The following is a 17153-nucleotide window of genomic DNA, read 5'->3' as shown; positions in this document are numbered from 1 at the left end:
AACCCGCTATCCACCCAGGGCACAGCATAGAGGCAGCAGACAAAAATGTCCTTCTCCCAATCTTCCCCTGAAAGAAGTACATTTGCATACTTTAAAGACCACTGTCAGCTTCCTATCAGTCTGCATCTAGGTGCTGAGATACACACCACATTAACAAAATGAAACATGATCATCCCAATAGATGCAGAAAAAACATTTGACACAATTCAACATCCATTCATAATAAAAACTCAGTAACGTGGGTATAGAGAGAACGTACCTCAACATAATAAAGGCCGTATATGACCTACATCATAGGTCACCTAACATCATACTCAATGGTGAGAAGCTGAAAGCTTTTGCTTAAAATGTGGAGCAAGACAAGGGTGCCCATTTGTGATTCTCTTATTAAACACAGTACTGGAAGTACTAGTCACAGCACTTAGGCAAGAAAAAAATAAACAAATAAAAGGCATTCAAACTGGAATGGAAGAAATAAAACTGTCTCTATTTGAAGATGACATGATCTTATATATACAAAAACCCTAAACACTACACCAAAAAACTGATAAAACTAATAAATTCAGTAAAACTACGGGACACAAAATCAGTTGTTTCTTCACACTAATAACAAACTATCAGAAAGAGAAATTAAGAAAATAATCCCATTTACAATTGCATCAGAAAGAATAAAATACATAGGAAAATTTAACCAATGAGGTGAAAGACCTGCACACTGCAAACCATAAGACACTGATGAAACAAACTGAAGAAGACACAAATAAATGAAAAAATAATCCATGCTCATGAATTAGAAGAATTAATACTGTTAAAATGTCCATACTACCCAAAGCAATCTACAGATTCAATGCAATCTCTATCAAAATTCAAATGGCATTTTTCACAGAACTAGAAAAAAAATCCTAAAATTTGTAGGAATTACCAAAGACCCCAAATAAGAAAAGTAATCATGACAAAGAAGAACAAAGTTGGAAGCATCAAGTTTCTTGATTTCAAACTATATTACAAAGCTAAAGTAATAAAAACAGCATGGAATTGGGGTAAAACCAGATGCTAGCAATAGAGCAAAATAAGAAAGTAAAATAAAGGAGGTACTATTAACAAAGAAAAGACTACAACTATCACTTGTATAGGTATACATTGTTTTAGAGTTCCAACCTAATGTTAACAAGAAAAATAAAATTGAAAACAGTCAAAAATTATCATAATTGTCAGAAAGTATGTTCTACTTATAAAATCCAAGGAAATGTTACTGAAAAAGTACTGGATCTTACAGTAGAGTCTAGCAAAGCAGGAAGATACAAATCTAATACAAAACAATCTATAGTTTATGATACCTCAGCAATAAATAACATTGGATGCAAAAATTCTACATTTAATGATGTGAATTCTAACTGTATTAAAATGTAATTTCAATGCAATCCAAATAAAAAACTCCAAAATATTCTTTATATAACTCAATAGGGTTATTCTAAAATGCATTTCAATGAGAAAATGCCAAAGAATAGCTGGGAAAGTTTTTGAAAATGAACAATAAATCTGCTAAAGTAAGTAAAACAGCATAATGTTGGTAAAAGGTACTGCTTTATTTTTACTTTCTATTAGAGGAATTTTTTTTTTTGGCCACGCTGCACAACTTATGGGATCTTAGTTCCCCAACCAGGGATTGAACCCAGTCCCCCCATGGTGAAAGTGCTGACTGAGTCCTAACTACTGGACCACCAGGGAATTCCCTAGAGGAATTTCCTGATATACACTAAGTGCAGAGATTGCTATAATGAACCACCAACATCAGCATCACCCAGCTTTGCATATTGTGTTCAATCTATCTCTTAGTTTGTTTTGTTTTGCCAGAATATTCAAAAGCAAACTAGAGATATCATATCATATTGTTTCACCAATAACTACTTCAGCATGACTTCAGGTTATATGCCTAATAGATTAGGGCTTTTAAAAAAAAAAGTAACACAATTACAGACCCAGCAAAATAAACTGGTTAAAATCATATAACTCCCAGTTCAAGGTCAATTTTCTCTGTCTCAAAAATGTCTTTTTTATACCTTGTTTAAATCAGGCTCCAAACAAAGTTCACATATTGAATTTAGTTGGTAAATTGATATGGCTTTTAAGACTCTTGTAATCAACATAACCGTATCCCTACTTGTCATGTATTTGTTTTTTTATCTAACCAACACTCCCCTATGGCTAGATTATTTTAAAGCAAATTCCACACTCTTGTATGAATCACAAAAAAATAAGGATATTAAATTCCTTAATAGCAACTACTAAGCCAAATGTTCAAATCTCACCATTTGTATGAAAAATGTATTTTCATACTTGATTTGTACGAAACAGGATTCAAACAAGGTCCACACCTTCTATTTAGATATTATTCTCTAAAATTACTTCTAAGCCCTGCCACAGAGCCTGGTTTTTGTATTGAACTTCCCACATTTTAGATTTCACTAGTTGCACTCTCATGGTATTTAACTTGTCCCTCTATCTATGTATTTTGTTTAATGTGCTAATTAACAAAATTAATTAGCCAGTTTGCAAGGCAGAAATAGAGACACAGATGTAGAGAACGAATGTATGGACACCAAGGGGAGAAAGCGGGATGGGGTGGTGGTGGGATAAATTGGGAGATTGGGATTGACATATATACACTAATATGTATAAAATAGATAACTAATAAGAACCTGCTGTATAAAAAATAAATAAATAAAAATTTTAAAGTGCTCATTGTATCTAGTGGCTGAATTAAATTCAGTTTTAATTTCATAGATGATGTTGTATACATCCTAATTACATCATATTGGAAAGCACATGATATAGGTAGGACTATTCCACATTGTTAACATTAAGACTCATTAGCCAAAACCACACACAGATGTTTGTTGCCTAGGTATATTGTTTCATTAGAAATAGCAACACAGTGATTCTTATATTTCTACCTTTTTTAAAAACTGAGGTACAACTGGCATGTGACATTAGTTTCAGGTGCATACCATAATGTATATATTATAAAATGATCATCAACAAAATAAGTCTAATTTCCAACATCTCTTATTCTGAAATTCTTCAATAAGGAAAAACTTTCCCTCATCAACTACTTGGTCATCTTATTAAATTGATACAAGAAAGGCAGGGTACTTTCTCTTTAATTATCAATTTTTAGAATAATGAGTTTGCAAACAAGCAACATACAGTAATGTCCAATACCTTGCTTTTAAGTATCATTATAAATCATGGGTTTATATATATTAAAGATGTTTCATTCTATTATAGAAAATTTAATGCAAAGTCATGAAAAACAGTATTTTAGACTATTGGGAAAGAATGGACTAGTCAATAAATGTTGTTGGGTCAATGAGCTATCTTTCAGAATAAACTATATACAGAAGTGTACTGGTATATGCATACCCACAGGCTCTGTGAAAGAATATTTGGGATTTAAGGCTATTAAAAAAATCTCAGTATCTACCAAGTGATAATAAGAGTATTAAATACATGTAATACACTCAGCATGGTGCTTAATTCAAATGCTCATTAAATTATATATATATGGATGTGTGTGTATGCGTGTGTGTGCGCACGCACGCGCACACATATGTGAGCAGTGATGTGCTGGTAAATGTTAAAAACTGGCTCCCTAAAGAAAAAATAGCCCTGATTTTTAGTGTTGCTGATTTCCATTGTGTAACCACTCTTAACGTGGATGATTTCTATCTACCAATATAATGTCACTACATCCAGAATTGGGGCTAGATGTGCATAACTGATTCTCACTAGCAACTGTGAGCTGGCTCCAGCATACCACTGAATACTAGGCATATAAGTTATATACATTATAAAACTCTATTATTTTCTGGCATATGTGAATATGTATGTATATACATGTATGTGTGTGTGTATGTATGCATGTATAGAATCAAAATGCCTAGGAGAAGGTCTGGAGAGATGGCTATCATATGGATGACAGCGTTTTCTCTGAGGCTAGAAATGGTATTATGGTAGGGGAGAAGGATAAATGGAACTTCTGTCTTATCAACATTCACTGAGTTGTTTACCTACTGCTTATATATTTACTGGATCAAAATCGGATAAAAACTCTTAATTATCTGACCCAGTCTAAAGAACAATATGAACTCACTAACATTAACGTTAAGCTCCAATATGATACAAATAACCAGCTGGATTAGACGTCATATTATACAAAGAAAACATCTGAAAAATATACAACTTACTTTGGCTTCAGTTTCTCCCCTGTGAAGAGTATACAGATGATGGACAGCACTTTGTGATGAGGACCAAGGATGAGTCAAAATTTGGAAGACATGGAAGTCATGGCCAAGGGTATCTGTTGTGACTAGAAGCATTCCTAAAGGACACACCAAAAAAGGGTAAAAATATAAACCATTATGTATGTGGATGAAATATTTTCACAAAGCATTCATCATGATTTAAAATATTACCAAAGGGAAAAAATGACCAAATATATAAGAAACTTCCCAAAATAAAAAAATTAAAACGCAGGATCTTTTTCCTAGAGGAATACAAAACCTAACACCACATCAGTATACAAGCATAGTGACATACTACATATCCAGGTTTTGTGATGTTCTCATACAACTGGTAGAGAAAAGTTTAAATGCCTGAATTTACAGAGTTCACAAGCATTTTCAGATAGTAAGTCTGATAACAAAGAATGCAAAAGACTTTCCTCCATGGAATTAAACCCACTTCCACTCTTTCCATTTCTCAAAACCTGAATTATAAGTTCCAATTTATCTACTACTACAACTAGTAATATCCTACTCAATTCACCAATTTAAAATTTGTTTCTACTCTAGCATAATATTTACTTAAATTCCCAACAGTGTCTTTCACAAAGCAAATTTTGATGAGATGTCATAGCTAAGAATTCTGTGCCCAACACAAGGTCACAAAAATTTTGTTTTCCTGTCCAATTTCTCAGTTTTGTATTTAACCTTTAGGTCTATCATCCATTTTGCGTTAATTTTTGTATAAAGTGTGAGGTATAAGACAAAGTAAATTTTTTGCAAATAATGTCCAATTGTTTCAGCAGGATTACTTGAAGAGACTATTCTTTATCCATTAAATGTTTAATCTACTCTAAATCCACTGTCAACATGCCAAAGATCAACTGGCTATATTTGTGTAGTTCTTTTTCCAGAAGTTCTATTCTGTTCTATTGATTTCTATGTTTATACTATCATTAATACCACACTTTCTTAATTTACAGTAACTCTGAGGGAAACTTTGAAATCAAGTAAAGCAAGTCCTCATTTTCTGATCTTTTTCAAGATTGTTTTAGCTGTTCCAATTCCTTTGCCTTTCCAAACACCGATTCAGCTTTTTGATATCTACAATGGCGATAATGGACATCTTAACAATATTGATTCTTCTGATCTATGAACACCTCATATTTCTTTAATTGTTTTTATTTTATTTATTTATTTTGGGCTCTGTTGGGTCTTCGTTGCTGTGCATGGGCTTTCTCTAGTTGTGGCAAGCAGGAGCCACTCTTCGTTGAGGTGTGCAGGCTTCTCATTGCAGTGGCTTCTCTTGTTACGGAGCACGGGCTCTAGGCATGTAAGCTTCAGTAGTTGTGGCATGTGGGTTCAGTAGTTGTGGCTCGTGGGCTCTAGAACACAGGCTCAGTAGTTGTGGCATACGGGCTTCGTTGCTCCATGGCATGTGGGATCTTCCCAGACCAGGGCTCGAACCCATGTCCCCTGCATTGGCAGGCTGATTCTTAACCACTGCACCACAAGGAAAGCCCCAACACCTCATTTTTCTTGATATGTGTGTTCTCTGACTTTTTTTTCCTTGTTCAGCATACTGATTATAAATATATTTTCTTAGTGCTACTATAAATAGTACTCTATTTCAATTATCTATTTTTCCTTGTTAGTATATAGAGATATAATTGACATTTATATATACATGTGTGCATACCTATATAGTCTGCCAATTCTAGGAGTTTGTATGTAGATTACATGGAATTTTCTTTCCAAACATACAGTATGTGAATAGACATAGTTTGATTTTTTTCCTTTCCAAACCGCACGCCTTTTTTTTCTTTTTCTTGACTTACTACATTTGCTGAGGTAAACAGGAATGGTGAGAAGTAATACTCATGCCTTGTTCCATATTTTAGGAGAAAGCATTCAATCTTTAAGTTATGATGCCAGCTGTAGATTTTTTGTAAATGCCCTGTATCAAGTTAAGGACATTCCTCCTTTCTACTTGTAATTTGTTGAGAGTTTTAATAATGAACAGATGTCAAATTTTTCTAGTGCTTTTCTGCACCTATGAGATGATTACCTGGTTTTTCTTCTTTGGCCAATTAATATGGTAAATTTTAATAATGAAAAGTTATCAAATGTGGAACAATCTTGCATTCCTGGGATAAACTCCCCTTGGTCAAAATCCTTTATTATATGCTGCTGCATTGAATTAGCTAAAATTTTGTTGAAGATTTTCGTGACTGTGTTCCTGACGGATATTGATTTGTAGTTTTCTTTTCTAATAATGTGTTCGTCTATTTCTGGTATCAGGGTAAAGCTGGTCTTGTTGCAGAATGCTCCTTTTATTTTCTAGAAGAAATACTTAAATAAATTTCCAGTAGAATTTGCCAGTAAAACCATGTTGGCCTTTTTGTGTGTGTGTAAAGATTTTTAGATATTTATACTAATTTAATTTCTCTTTAATTTAAATTTTGTTAATTTAAAATGTAAAATGTAATTTTTCTTCTTGGAGGAATTACTCTCTATAACTCAAGGATACCGTCTGTAGGGTCTTTAGTACACTTTTTCATTCACAATACCGAAAATTTGTGTCCTTTCTCTTCTTTTCTTGGCGGTCTAGCTAGATCTTTTCAAGGAAACCATTTTGGTGTCATTGGTTTTCTCTTTTCCATTTCACTGATTTCTCTTACCTTCCTCCTTTTGCTATAACGACCTTCTACTACTATATCCTTCATTTTACTTGCTTTAGTTATATTTCCTCTTTTTTTTCAAGTTTCTTAAGGTTGAAGCTTAGATTACTGTGTCAGGAAGATATGTTTTTTAGTTTTCAAATGTTTGGGTATCTTCCAGGTATCATTCATATATTGATTTCTAGTTTAATTCCATTACGACAAGAAATTAGTTTTATGTCTCAGATGATATATCTTGAACACCTGGTGTGTCTTATCAGTGTCAATTTTTTTTTTCTTTTTTTTTTTTTGCTGTATGTGGGCCTCTCACTGTTGTGGCCTCTCCCGTTGCGGAGCACAGGCTCCGGATGTGCAGGCCCAGCGGCCATGGCTCACGGGCCCAGCCGCTCCGCGGCATATGGGATCCTCCCAGACCGGGGCACGAACCCGTATCCCCTGCATCGGCAGGCGGACTCTTAACCACTTGCGCCACCAGGGAGGCCCTCAGTGTCAATTTTATTTAATTGATAGTGTTATTTGGATCTTCAACATCCTTACTTATTGATTGCCTGCTTTCATGTTCTATTACTGCGTAGAAGTTAACATCTCCAAGCATAATCATAAGTATGCTTTTTTTCCCAGTTATATAAGCTCCCTAAATATCAGAACGTTTTTTTAATATAAATTTACTTATTTATTTATTTATGGCTGTGTTGGGTCTTTGTTGCTGAGCGCAGGCTTTCTCTAGTTGCAGTGAGCGGGGGCTACTCTTCGTTGCAGTGCGTGGGCTTCTCATTGTCGTGGCTTCTCTTGTTGCAGAGCACTAGGCTCTAGGCATGCAGGCTCAGTAGTTGTGGCACGTGGGCTCAGTAGTTGTGGCTCGCTGGCTCTAGAGCGCAGGCTCAGCAGTTGTGGCGCATGGGCTTAGTTGCCCGCGGCATGTGGGATCTTCCCGGACCAGGGCTCAAACCTGTGTCCCCTGCATTGGCAGGCGGATTCTTAACCACTGTGCCACCAGGGAAGCCCCAGACCTACTTTCTCTTAAGTTCATACACACTTAGGATTATTGTGAGTTCTTGGTGAATTACCTCTTTTATCATAATGTCCCATTTTAACCCTAATATGTCCCTTGTTCTGAAGTAAACTTTTTCTGATATTGATATCACCACTTCTGTTTTGCATTGATTAGTATATGCATGGTATACACTTTTTTATTATTTTGCTTTCACAATCAATATATTATAAAATGACTGTGTTTTGGACAGTCATCGGGATCTAGTTCTGGGGTTTTTTATTCCAATCTCAGACTTTTAATTGCTGTTTGTACATCATTCACATTTAGTGTGACTTATGGGTAGGGCTGAATTTACATCTACCATTTTGTTATTTTTTTATTGTACCCTTTTTTCTGATTATACCCTTGTTTTTTTTTTCCTTTTTAAAAAATTTTTGTTTTATATTGGAGTACTGTTGATTAACAATGTTGTGTTAGTTTCAGGTGTACAGCAAAGTCATTCAGTTATACCTAGACATGTATCTATTCTTTTTCAAGTTATTTTCCCATTTAAGTTATTACTGAATATTGAGCAGAGTTCCCTGTGCAATACATAGGTCCTTGTTGGTTATATATTTTAAGTTGTACCCTTGTTTTTGATTTTTGTTTATCTGCTCTTGCTTCCTTCCCATTCTTTGGATAATTTCACTGTTTTTAATATCCAATTTTAATTTGTCTATTGGTTTCTACTAGTTGTTCTAGAGATTATAATACACATATTTAAATTTGTGTGTGTTTGTTAATATTTTGTCTAGAATTTTTATTTGTTTTCTGTGGGAAACAGAAGCAGAATCATATTTTTTAATTCCTAAAACTTTTCTTTGCTGAAAGAAAAGATTATGAAAGAATATTAAGTACTGTGTGGAAAGATAAAATAGGCATTTATATGGGAAGATGAAGTATATTTGAGTTTGCTATTTATTGGCTAATATAAGGTATAGCTCTAGTCATTAAATTAGATTAAAACATAGCAATATTAGATGACAGTGTCTTGGCTATTTCCAAGAGAATACATTTTAGATGATGAAAAGTGTCATTTATTGAGATCTACTTCAAATCTCTAACATTTTATATAATACTGCCACCCACTCTATGCCTAGCTATCATCATGAGGTCACTGACATACTTAATATTCTTTCCATATTGTTGTTGTTATTCAAACAATAAATTTCTAAGATGGGACATGTTCTTTTTTGTGGACAGTATTTGACTCCTACTTTTTGCTTAGTTATGGTAAGTTTGAATTATCACAATTCTACTACTATGTTCCGATTCCACATTCCCACAAAATTATTTTCTGCATATGACAATTCAGTGGAAACATTCTAACAGCAAATGTGATGAACTTATATTTATATATTACTCATCTACTGAACATAAACTTCACTTGGTTTCTTTTATTAGCATATCAATATTTTACTCATAATTGGCATTCAAATAATAGTCCCATTAAGCAAATCAAAACTATTATTGTTTTGCATATGAAAGATAATCACAGATGAAAACTTTTCAACGTGCTCCTAGTTTTTCAAGCTGACATCAATATCTGTTTGGTTTCTAAAATGCAAAACAAATTGAAATCTTTAGACAATTAGTCCTTTGAAAATTTATCCTTATTATCGTCTGTGTATCCTGTCTCAAGAGTTTTCTTTTTCCACTTCTCCATGCGAATGTGGCTTCTATAATCCAGCAATGAGCTCACTTTTTTGACAAAACTTTAAAACAATTTTTTTTTAACTTTTAAAAAGTAGAGAGGAAAGGAAGAAATAGCTAGTATAGTACTATACCAATAACATGCTTTCTTTTAATTTATAATTTCCTCTTTTGCACATCTGCTGGGAGAAATGACAAGCTTCTTTTTTCTAGAAAACAAGTTAAAAAGCAGATATACATAAAAGGAAAGACATGTACAGAGTAGACTGTGGCTTGAGAACTATTTATGCAGCATCAGAAGACTAAACCAGACTCTAGCCTGGCCATAAACTAAACCCACGCCCCAGATGAGGTGCCAAGCCACAAAAAGCATTTGCGTCATCTGGGAATATAAGGAAAAGAAGGACTTCTAATTATAGGGCCTGGAAGCGGAAGCCTAGAGTGATTAGCTGTTTAGGCGCTGCTGTATGTTTATCTGGAAGCTTCCTCTCCTTCACTCTCAGCCTTAAGTTTGATAGATGAGCGTTAGCATTAGAGGGTGGGGACTAAAGCTGCTGATGGTACATGGTGTTCTCCAAAATCTGAGGTAGCTGGAGACTGAACATTAAGGCTTTTGCGGCCTCATAAGAACATAAGTCTTTTCAACTGGGCGTCAGCTGGTTAACCCGAAAGGCAAAATTAAAGAGTAGCAAACCTTGACTGGGCATATGCTATAAAATCTTGGAAACATGAGTAGGGAAGCCTTTTTTGCTATATACTATTTATAACACCTACCTAATTGTATGGTTCTTTATCACATACACACATATGAACTGGAAGACAAATTACCAGCTATTCACACTCTCTCCAAAAAGAGACATATGCTGGGTCATACAGAAATCTTTACAGGAATTCAGATTATGACCACTCAAAAAATAATTGTATGTTTTAGTATTAACTCTTGTGAATTTAATACTTCCCCATCAATACTTATACAGATGGAAACTTAAAAATTATTAAAGTTTGTAATCTTTAAATGTCCTAACATCTTCATTTAAATAATTATTTTCTTCCTTTCATTTTGCATCATGAAATTGTTAAGCTTCTAAAGACATCTTTAGCCATATCCAACAGGTAAATATTCTAGTATTCATTACTTTCAACAGTTTATTCATCCAACAGACATAGAGGAAAAGTGGTAAATGTCTATGTATATCCGTATTGTTCCAAGTGGCTGGATATATTTCTTGTCACAAGCCAGAATAATTTTTAAACTATATTAACCTTTATTAATGTGTAATTTATATAAAACACACTCATTTAAAGTGTACAGTTTGATGGCTATGACAAGTATGTATACCTATGCAGCTACTACCAAAATCAAGATAGAGAACATGTGAAAAAATTCCCTTGTGTCCACTTGCAGTCCATCCCCACCCCATCGCCTGGCCCCAGGCAACCACTGATTGGCTTTCTGTCATTATGAATTAATATTGCCGACTTGAGCATTTCATGTAATGGAATCATGTAGTATTTTGCTAAACCTATTCACTACAGGTAAGAGTAGTCCGTGCACTTATTTATATTATTGAGTAGTGTTCCATTATATGGATATATGACAATTATATATCCATTAAGCAGCTGATTCTTGTTTTTGGCTGTTGTGGAGATTTAAGTACAAGTCTCTCTGTGGACATATGTTTTCATTTCTCTTAGGTGAATATTTAGGAGGGGAATTGCTGGGTTATACGTACACTTAACTGTATAAGAAACTGGAAAAACATTTTTCCAAAGTGGCTGTATCATTTTACCTTCCCGTGAACTCCATAATTTTGCAACATTTGGTACTGCCGCTCTTTTTAAATTTAATCACTTCAGTGAGCACTTGGTGGTTTCTTGTGGTTTAAATATGTTATGTTCCTTGGTGATCAGTGATGTTGGGGTGCTAAGTGGCTATTTACATATTTTCTTTTGTGACATGATTGTTCAAATCTTTTGCCCATATTAAATTGTTTGGTATTTATTTTATATACATTAAAAGTATATTTATATTACATTATAAAATACATATAAACTTATATATGTATATATTTATTTCAAATATTTTCTCCCAGTTTATGGCATCCCACTTCATTTGCTTAACCGTATGTATCCCAAAAGGTTTAATGAAGACCAATCTGACGGTTTGTTTACTTGGTGTCCTATCTAAGAAATCTTCCCCTATCCCTCCTGGGTCACAATAATATAATCCTTCTGTTTTCTTTTTGAAGGTTTATAGCTTCAGGTTTTTTTTTTTTTTTTTTTGTGGTACGCGGGCTTCTCACTGCTGTGGCCTCTCCCGTTGCGGAGCACAGGCTCCGGTTGCGCAGGCTCAGCGGCCATGGCGCACGGACCCAGCCGCTCCGCGGCATGTGGGATCTTCCCAAACCGGGGCACGAACCCGTGTCCCCTGCATCGGCAGGCGGACTCTCAACCACTGCGCCACCAGGGAAGTCCGCTTCAGGTTTTAAATTAAGTCTATGATTGATTTTGAGTCAAATTTTTGTGTATGGTGTTAAAGAAAAGTTTATTTTTTCCCAAATGGATATGCCAGCTATTCTCGCACCATTTGTTGAGAAAACTCTTCTATCCCTAACAAATTACTTGACACTTTGGTCGAAAATCAAATGACCATAAGTGTTTGATCAATTCCTGGATTCTATTCCATCCATCTATGACTATATTTACCCAAAACCATCTTTTCTACATTACTGTAGATTTATCAAGTAAGTGAGAAATTTAGGTAGTTTCAGTTTTTAAAATTTACTCATCTTTTCCAAGATTGATTTGACTATTTTAGAGCCTTTGAATCTCCATATAATTTTAGAATAAGCTTCCGTTGATTATTCTTGGTTTAAACATTCACTTTTAATAAAGCTAACTATTAGTGAACAGTATTAACACAAAACACTCATAGGATATCAAAGCACAACAGGGATAAAATATTTTTATGAAAACATGGTTTTCTACCATAATTGAATTAATGAGTTTTCTCACCATATAATTAATTGTAACATCACAACATAGAAGGTAATTAGGATGGCAAAAATGTAAAATTTTTAGATAAAGCAGTTACCTTGGGAACATTCTTATGTACCAACACAATGCTACCATCCTCAAAGAAAAATTATATACACAGATACAGATAAACACACACGCACACACACAGCAATACTAACTTAATGTCACAGACAATCATTGCTACAAGTTCATAATAAAATACATTGCAAATTGAGGTTAGTAGGATTTTGGTAGACAGATCAGTCTGCTTAGAAGACATATTTTATGTATTAAGACTATAAGATATAAATTGAAAGGTAAATTTGGAAATTTAGGAATTTCCAAAGGAATGCCATTTGATGTACTTCACAGATGTATGAAACAGAACTTTAAAATTTTCTGGTTGGAGTTTATGTGTGTGTGTGTGTTTTTTGTAGATATATATATAGTTAGAAATTCACCAAGCTATACACTTAAGATTTGTACAATCTGTACCATATAACTACAGTTCAATAAAAATGAAGACGAACCAAAACAATAACAAGGGTGAGAGAACAAGATAACATTGGTGTTTTTATCTACAGTGAAAGAAGAGAGGGAAAAGATAAAGATGCTAAAGAGAGAAGTTAGAGAGTTAAAACACTACCCCTATGGGGGAAAAAAACACACCAAAAAATAAAGAAAGAACATAGAAGTCATAGAGGGATGTATAAGAAATACAGATACATAGTGAGGAGTCAAGAAAGAGGTCTACAAGTCTCAGATGTGCAGCGTGGCCAAATGAGTGGTCAAAGCACCATTATTCATGAATTCCACTGTGTATATATGAAAATATAACAGATTTCATTCAGGGTTCTAACAGGGGAGATCAGAAACCATGTAACACATAATGATTAGATGGAAGATAAAATTTGGTCATCACTTAACACTTTCATTTTGGGTATATTTGCAAACGTAGCAAATATTAGAAAATAGGTCTATATCTATTATAGCCAAATACAATGGCTTCTTAGCCCATCAAAAAGATATGACTTGAAAAAAGAGAGACCAACAACAATAACAAGAACAATCAAAATTTCCCATGAAATAATGGAGGTATGGGGGTGGGGGGAGTGAACTTAGTTCATTTTTAATTAAATAATAATTTTATTTTTTCTATGCTATTGGTAAGACTTTGTAAGACTTGGTTAAGATTATATTTATTAATTTTGAATAGACTGCTGCTTTCACATTTTCCTTCTCATCCTCCATTCCTGTACCCATTCCCATCCTTTCACACTATAGGCACCCACCATACTGAATTTAATATATGTCCTTTGAAATATGCTTATCCTTGAAAAATACTTAAACTGTTTTCAGAGTACTGTTGAAAATACTGAATAAAAAAATATTTAACATATGGCAAGAATACAGACCAATCTGAAAGAGGAAACTGAAACAAGCCTGAAGCTAGGGGAGGGCCAGAGCATTCTGGAAGAGTGGAAAGGAGAAGGGACAACAATATTCAAGTACTTTACTGTTTTAAAGTTGTGCTTTAAAAAATTTAATTCAATCTTGGCTACTTTGCCTGTAGGTACTTGGTTACAGATATCCTTCTTTACCTTCTTCAAAATTTAATACTGGGTCTATATTGTTGTTGTAGCCATAGTGTTACAGGCATATATATTTACTTCACGTTTTTACACAGTATGCCACTGTATACATTCACATCTTTCATTAGTTCATTCAGTATTAATTGAGCATCTTTGCTGTGGCAGTGGTGGCAGTGAAGGAGCAGGGCCCCTCCTTACTAAAGGACATCCAGGATTCCAGGGCTGGATTAGCACTCTCGTGGGCTCTGGACATTTTTGCCTTCATGGACCACCCCCCCACCACCACTCCAGGAAAAAGCTATTTTATGACTACTGTTGTTGGTTTTAAACGTGTATTAAGGCATTCTATCAACCTAAAAGTTTATATATATATATGTGTATATATATATATATATATTTTGCATTTAAAAGGAATGAAACGTTTTGGTGGAACCCTAAAATTATTGTGGGCCCTAGGCATGGTGCCTACTGTACTTTATGGCATATCAAACCTGAAAAGTTTGACACTCATACAAGCCTAGCGCCACAATGAACAGAGTGAAGACAACAAATTCTCCAAGGAGCAATCCATTACATGAGTAAAAGACATCACTTCACAAGATGAAACAACAGGAGAGTAACTACAGACCTCTAACGGAAACATCCCCTTGTTGGTGGTGGTGGGGGAGGGTGGCAATAAACTCTTCAAACTGCTCTTGCATTGTTAATGATATAGTATGACTGACTAACAGTAATAAACCAAAGCTGTCAGATGAGAGGAAAAATCTAAAGCCACATAATTCTATAAATCTACGAGGCATAGACGTTAACAAAAAATCAAGACAAGGTATTTTTCTGACGACTTGCTATGATCAATGGGGAAAACTGTGCAAAAAAGAAAAATCCAACTTTTTAAATGATTAACCCAAGACGACCATCACCTTTCGATATATAGCATTTAAGTAACCAGAAAAATTTCAAGTCTGTTAAAGATGCAGTCAAGCATCCAAAGGGGTACATGTTTAATCTACTTTACTAGAGACCCAATGTTCACTTTCCTTTTATTAATGGATGGAAAAGCAATTTCCCTGCCAAGGAAGGGTAATTATTTAAAACGTAGATGTGTTGCCCTTCACACCTCTAGGCTACTCAGTTGGCAGAAGTAACGCCTCTGGAAGGCGGATCAATTATTTACCAAATTAAAGACAACAGGTCTGTTTGAGAAACGTCAGGCTCATTGCAAGGAGTTGAGAATTTCTTCCTTACATTTCATTAATTACATTTCCAATTTAATTAATAAAGATATACATATCTTCTTTGGTGTCAAATGCCATACAATTAATAATATGCCAATCTAGTGTACCAAGTCACACAAATATGATGTAGTTTCCACAAGATATTTTAAATTTAATTTCAATATTAATTACCTGTGATATGCATCTGCATTTAATATAACTGGCATCATGGAATAATCCCACAATTGAGGGAGGGAGACAATTCTTGTTCAAATCACAAATTGGAAGTAAGTTGGTTTTATTCAACAAATGACTAATTACATTAAATTAATGCCTTATCTCTGCCCTGCCAGAATTTTCCCATAATTATAATGATAGAAAAAGACAATTAATTAATGTAATTATTCAATGTGCACTTACTCACTATCAACTACGTGAAAATTACCAGACTAATAATACCTGGGGACGAAATAAAAGCTTACCTCTAACAGAAAACATGTTGAAAGGATACTCTTGATGGATATAAATAAAAACTAGGATGAGGGAGGTTAATAATAATGAAAACAACAACAACTGAGACTTCAGTAAGTGTCTCAGTATATTTTATGTATTGTTTAAGATGCCAGTAGAGCCCTCATTTTATTGACGAGGAAACGGAAGTACTGTGAGTGATCCAAGCAGATTAAGTAGCTTGCCTTATTAAGTAGCAGGATGGAGGGGTGACATGATATTTTACATAGGGTCAGGTGAGTCTTCCCAAAATGATACTTAAGATGGGATTCAACAGATAAATAAGAGCCAGGGAAAAGAAGGTTCCAGGCAGAGGTAAAATGATGTAATATGTTTAAGGAGCTGAAAAATAACTAGAATGGCCAAATATGGGAAGAAAAATGTTGATCAGGTTGAAGCAGTAAACTTGTACCAGGCTGTAATACTTTTCGACAATACACTCAATAATAAGGAAGTTGTTGAAAGATGGAAGTATCATTAACATTTAACATTTCTTACAAAATATGTGAATATCTTAAAATGGAAGTAAACATGGAGTATGATACAACAATCACAGTTGAACAGAATAACCTAGAATTAGGCTGTGATCAAACAAGACTTTCTAAAAACAAGAATAACTGAACGATTCTCATACATACTGTTATAGAGTAAATGTTTGTACAGCCCCCAAATTCCTATATTGAAATGCTAAAAACCCAGTGTGGCTATATGTGGAATGGGGGGTGGGGGGGTGGTCTCTGTGGAAGTAACTAAGTTTAAGTGAGGTCATAAGGGTGAGGCCCTGATCTGACAGTATTAGTATCCTGGTAAGAAGAGTCACCACAGAGACCGCTCACGCTCTCTCTCTCTCTCTCTCTCTCTCTCTCTCTGTCTCTCTCTCTCTCTCCCTGCTCTCTTGTACCAAGGAAAGGCCATGTGATGACACATCGAGAAGGTGCCTATTTCTTAGCCAGGAAGAAACACCTCAGTAGAAACTATCAGCTGGAAACTTGATCTTGGACTTCCAGCCTCAATCACTGTAGGAAAAGAAATTTGTTGTTTAAGCCACCGAGCCTATGGTATTGCATTCTGACAGCCCGAGATGACTAGTACATGTACACAGGTTATTGTCTAAACATAGTATCATAGAGAACATTTTACATGTCAAATGACCAGTGAGCAGGATTTCG

At 34.6% G+C, this 17153-nt stretch overlaps 1 protein-coding gene across 8 annotated transcripts in view; it reads right to left on the bottom strand.

The window, feature by feature from the left end:
- BCAS3 (BCAS3 microtubule associated cell migration factor) overlaps window positions 1-17153 on the bottom strand; it is a 581795-nt gene that overhangs the window by 377889 nt on the left and 186753 nt on the right. For all 8 annotated transcript variants that reach the window (XM_060081385.1, XM_060081386.1, XM_060081388.1 and 5 more), the window contains exon 14: window positions 4248-4381. In XM_060081385.1, coding sequence (XP_059937368.1) covers window positions 4248-4381 — 134 coding nt within the window. The remainder of the gene's footprint in view (window positions 1-4247; window positions 4382-17153) is intronic.

Source organism: Mesoplodon densirostris, chromosome 18 (genome assembly GCF_025265405.1).
Source record: "Mesoplodon densirostris isolate mMesDen1 chromosome 18, mMesDen1 primary haplotype, whole genome shotgun sequence".
In the NCBI taxonomy this organism is placed as follows: domain Eukaryota; kingdom Metazoa; phylum Chordata; class Mammalia; order Artiodactyla; family Ziphiidae; genus Mesoplodon; species Mesoplodon densirostris.
The sequence above is the reverse complement of the archived record's forward strand: the minus strand, read 5'-3'. Positions and strand labels throughout refer to the sequence as shown.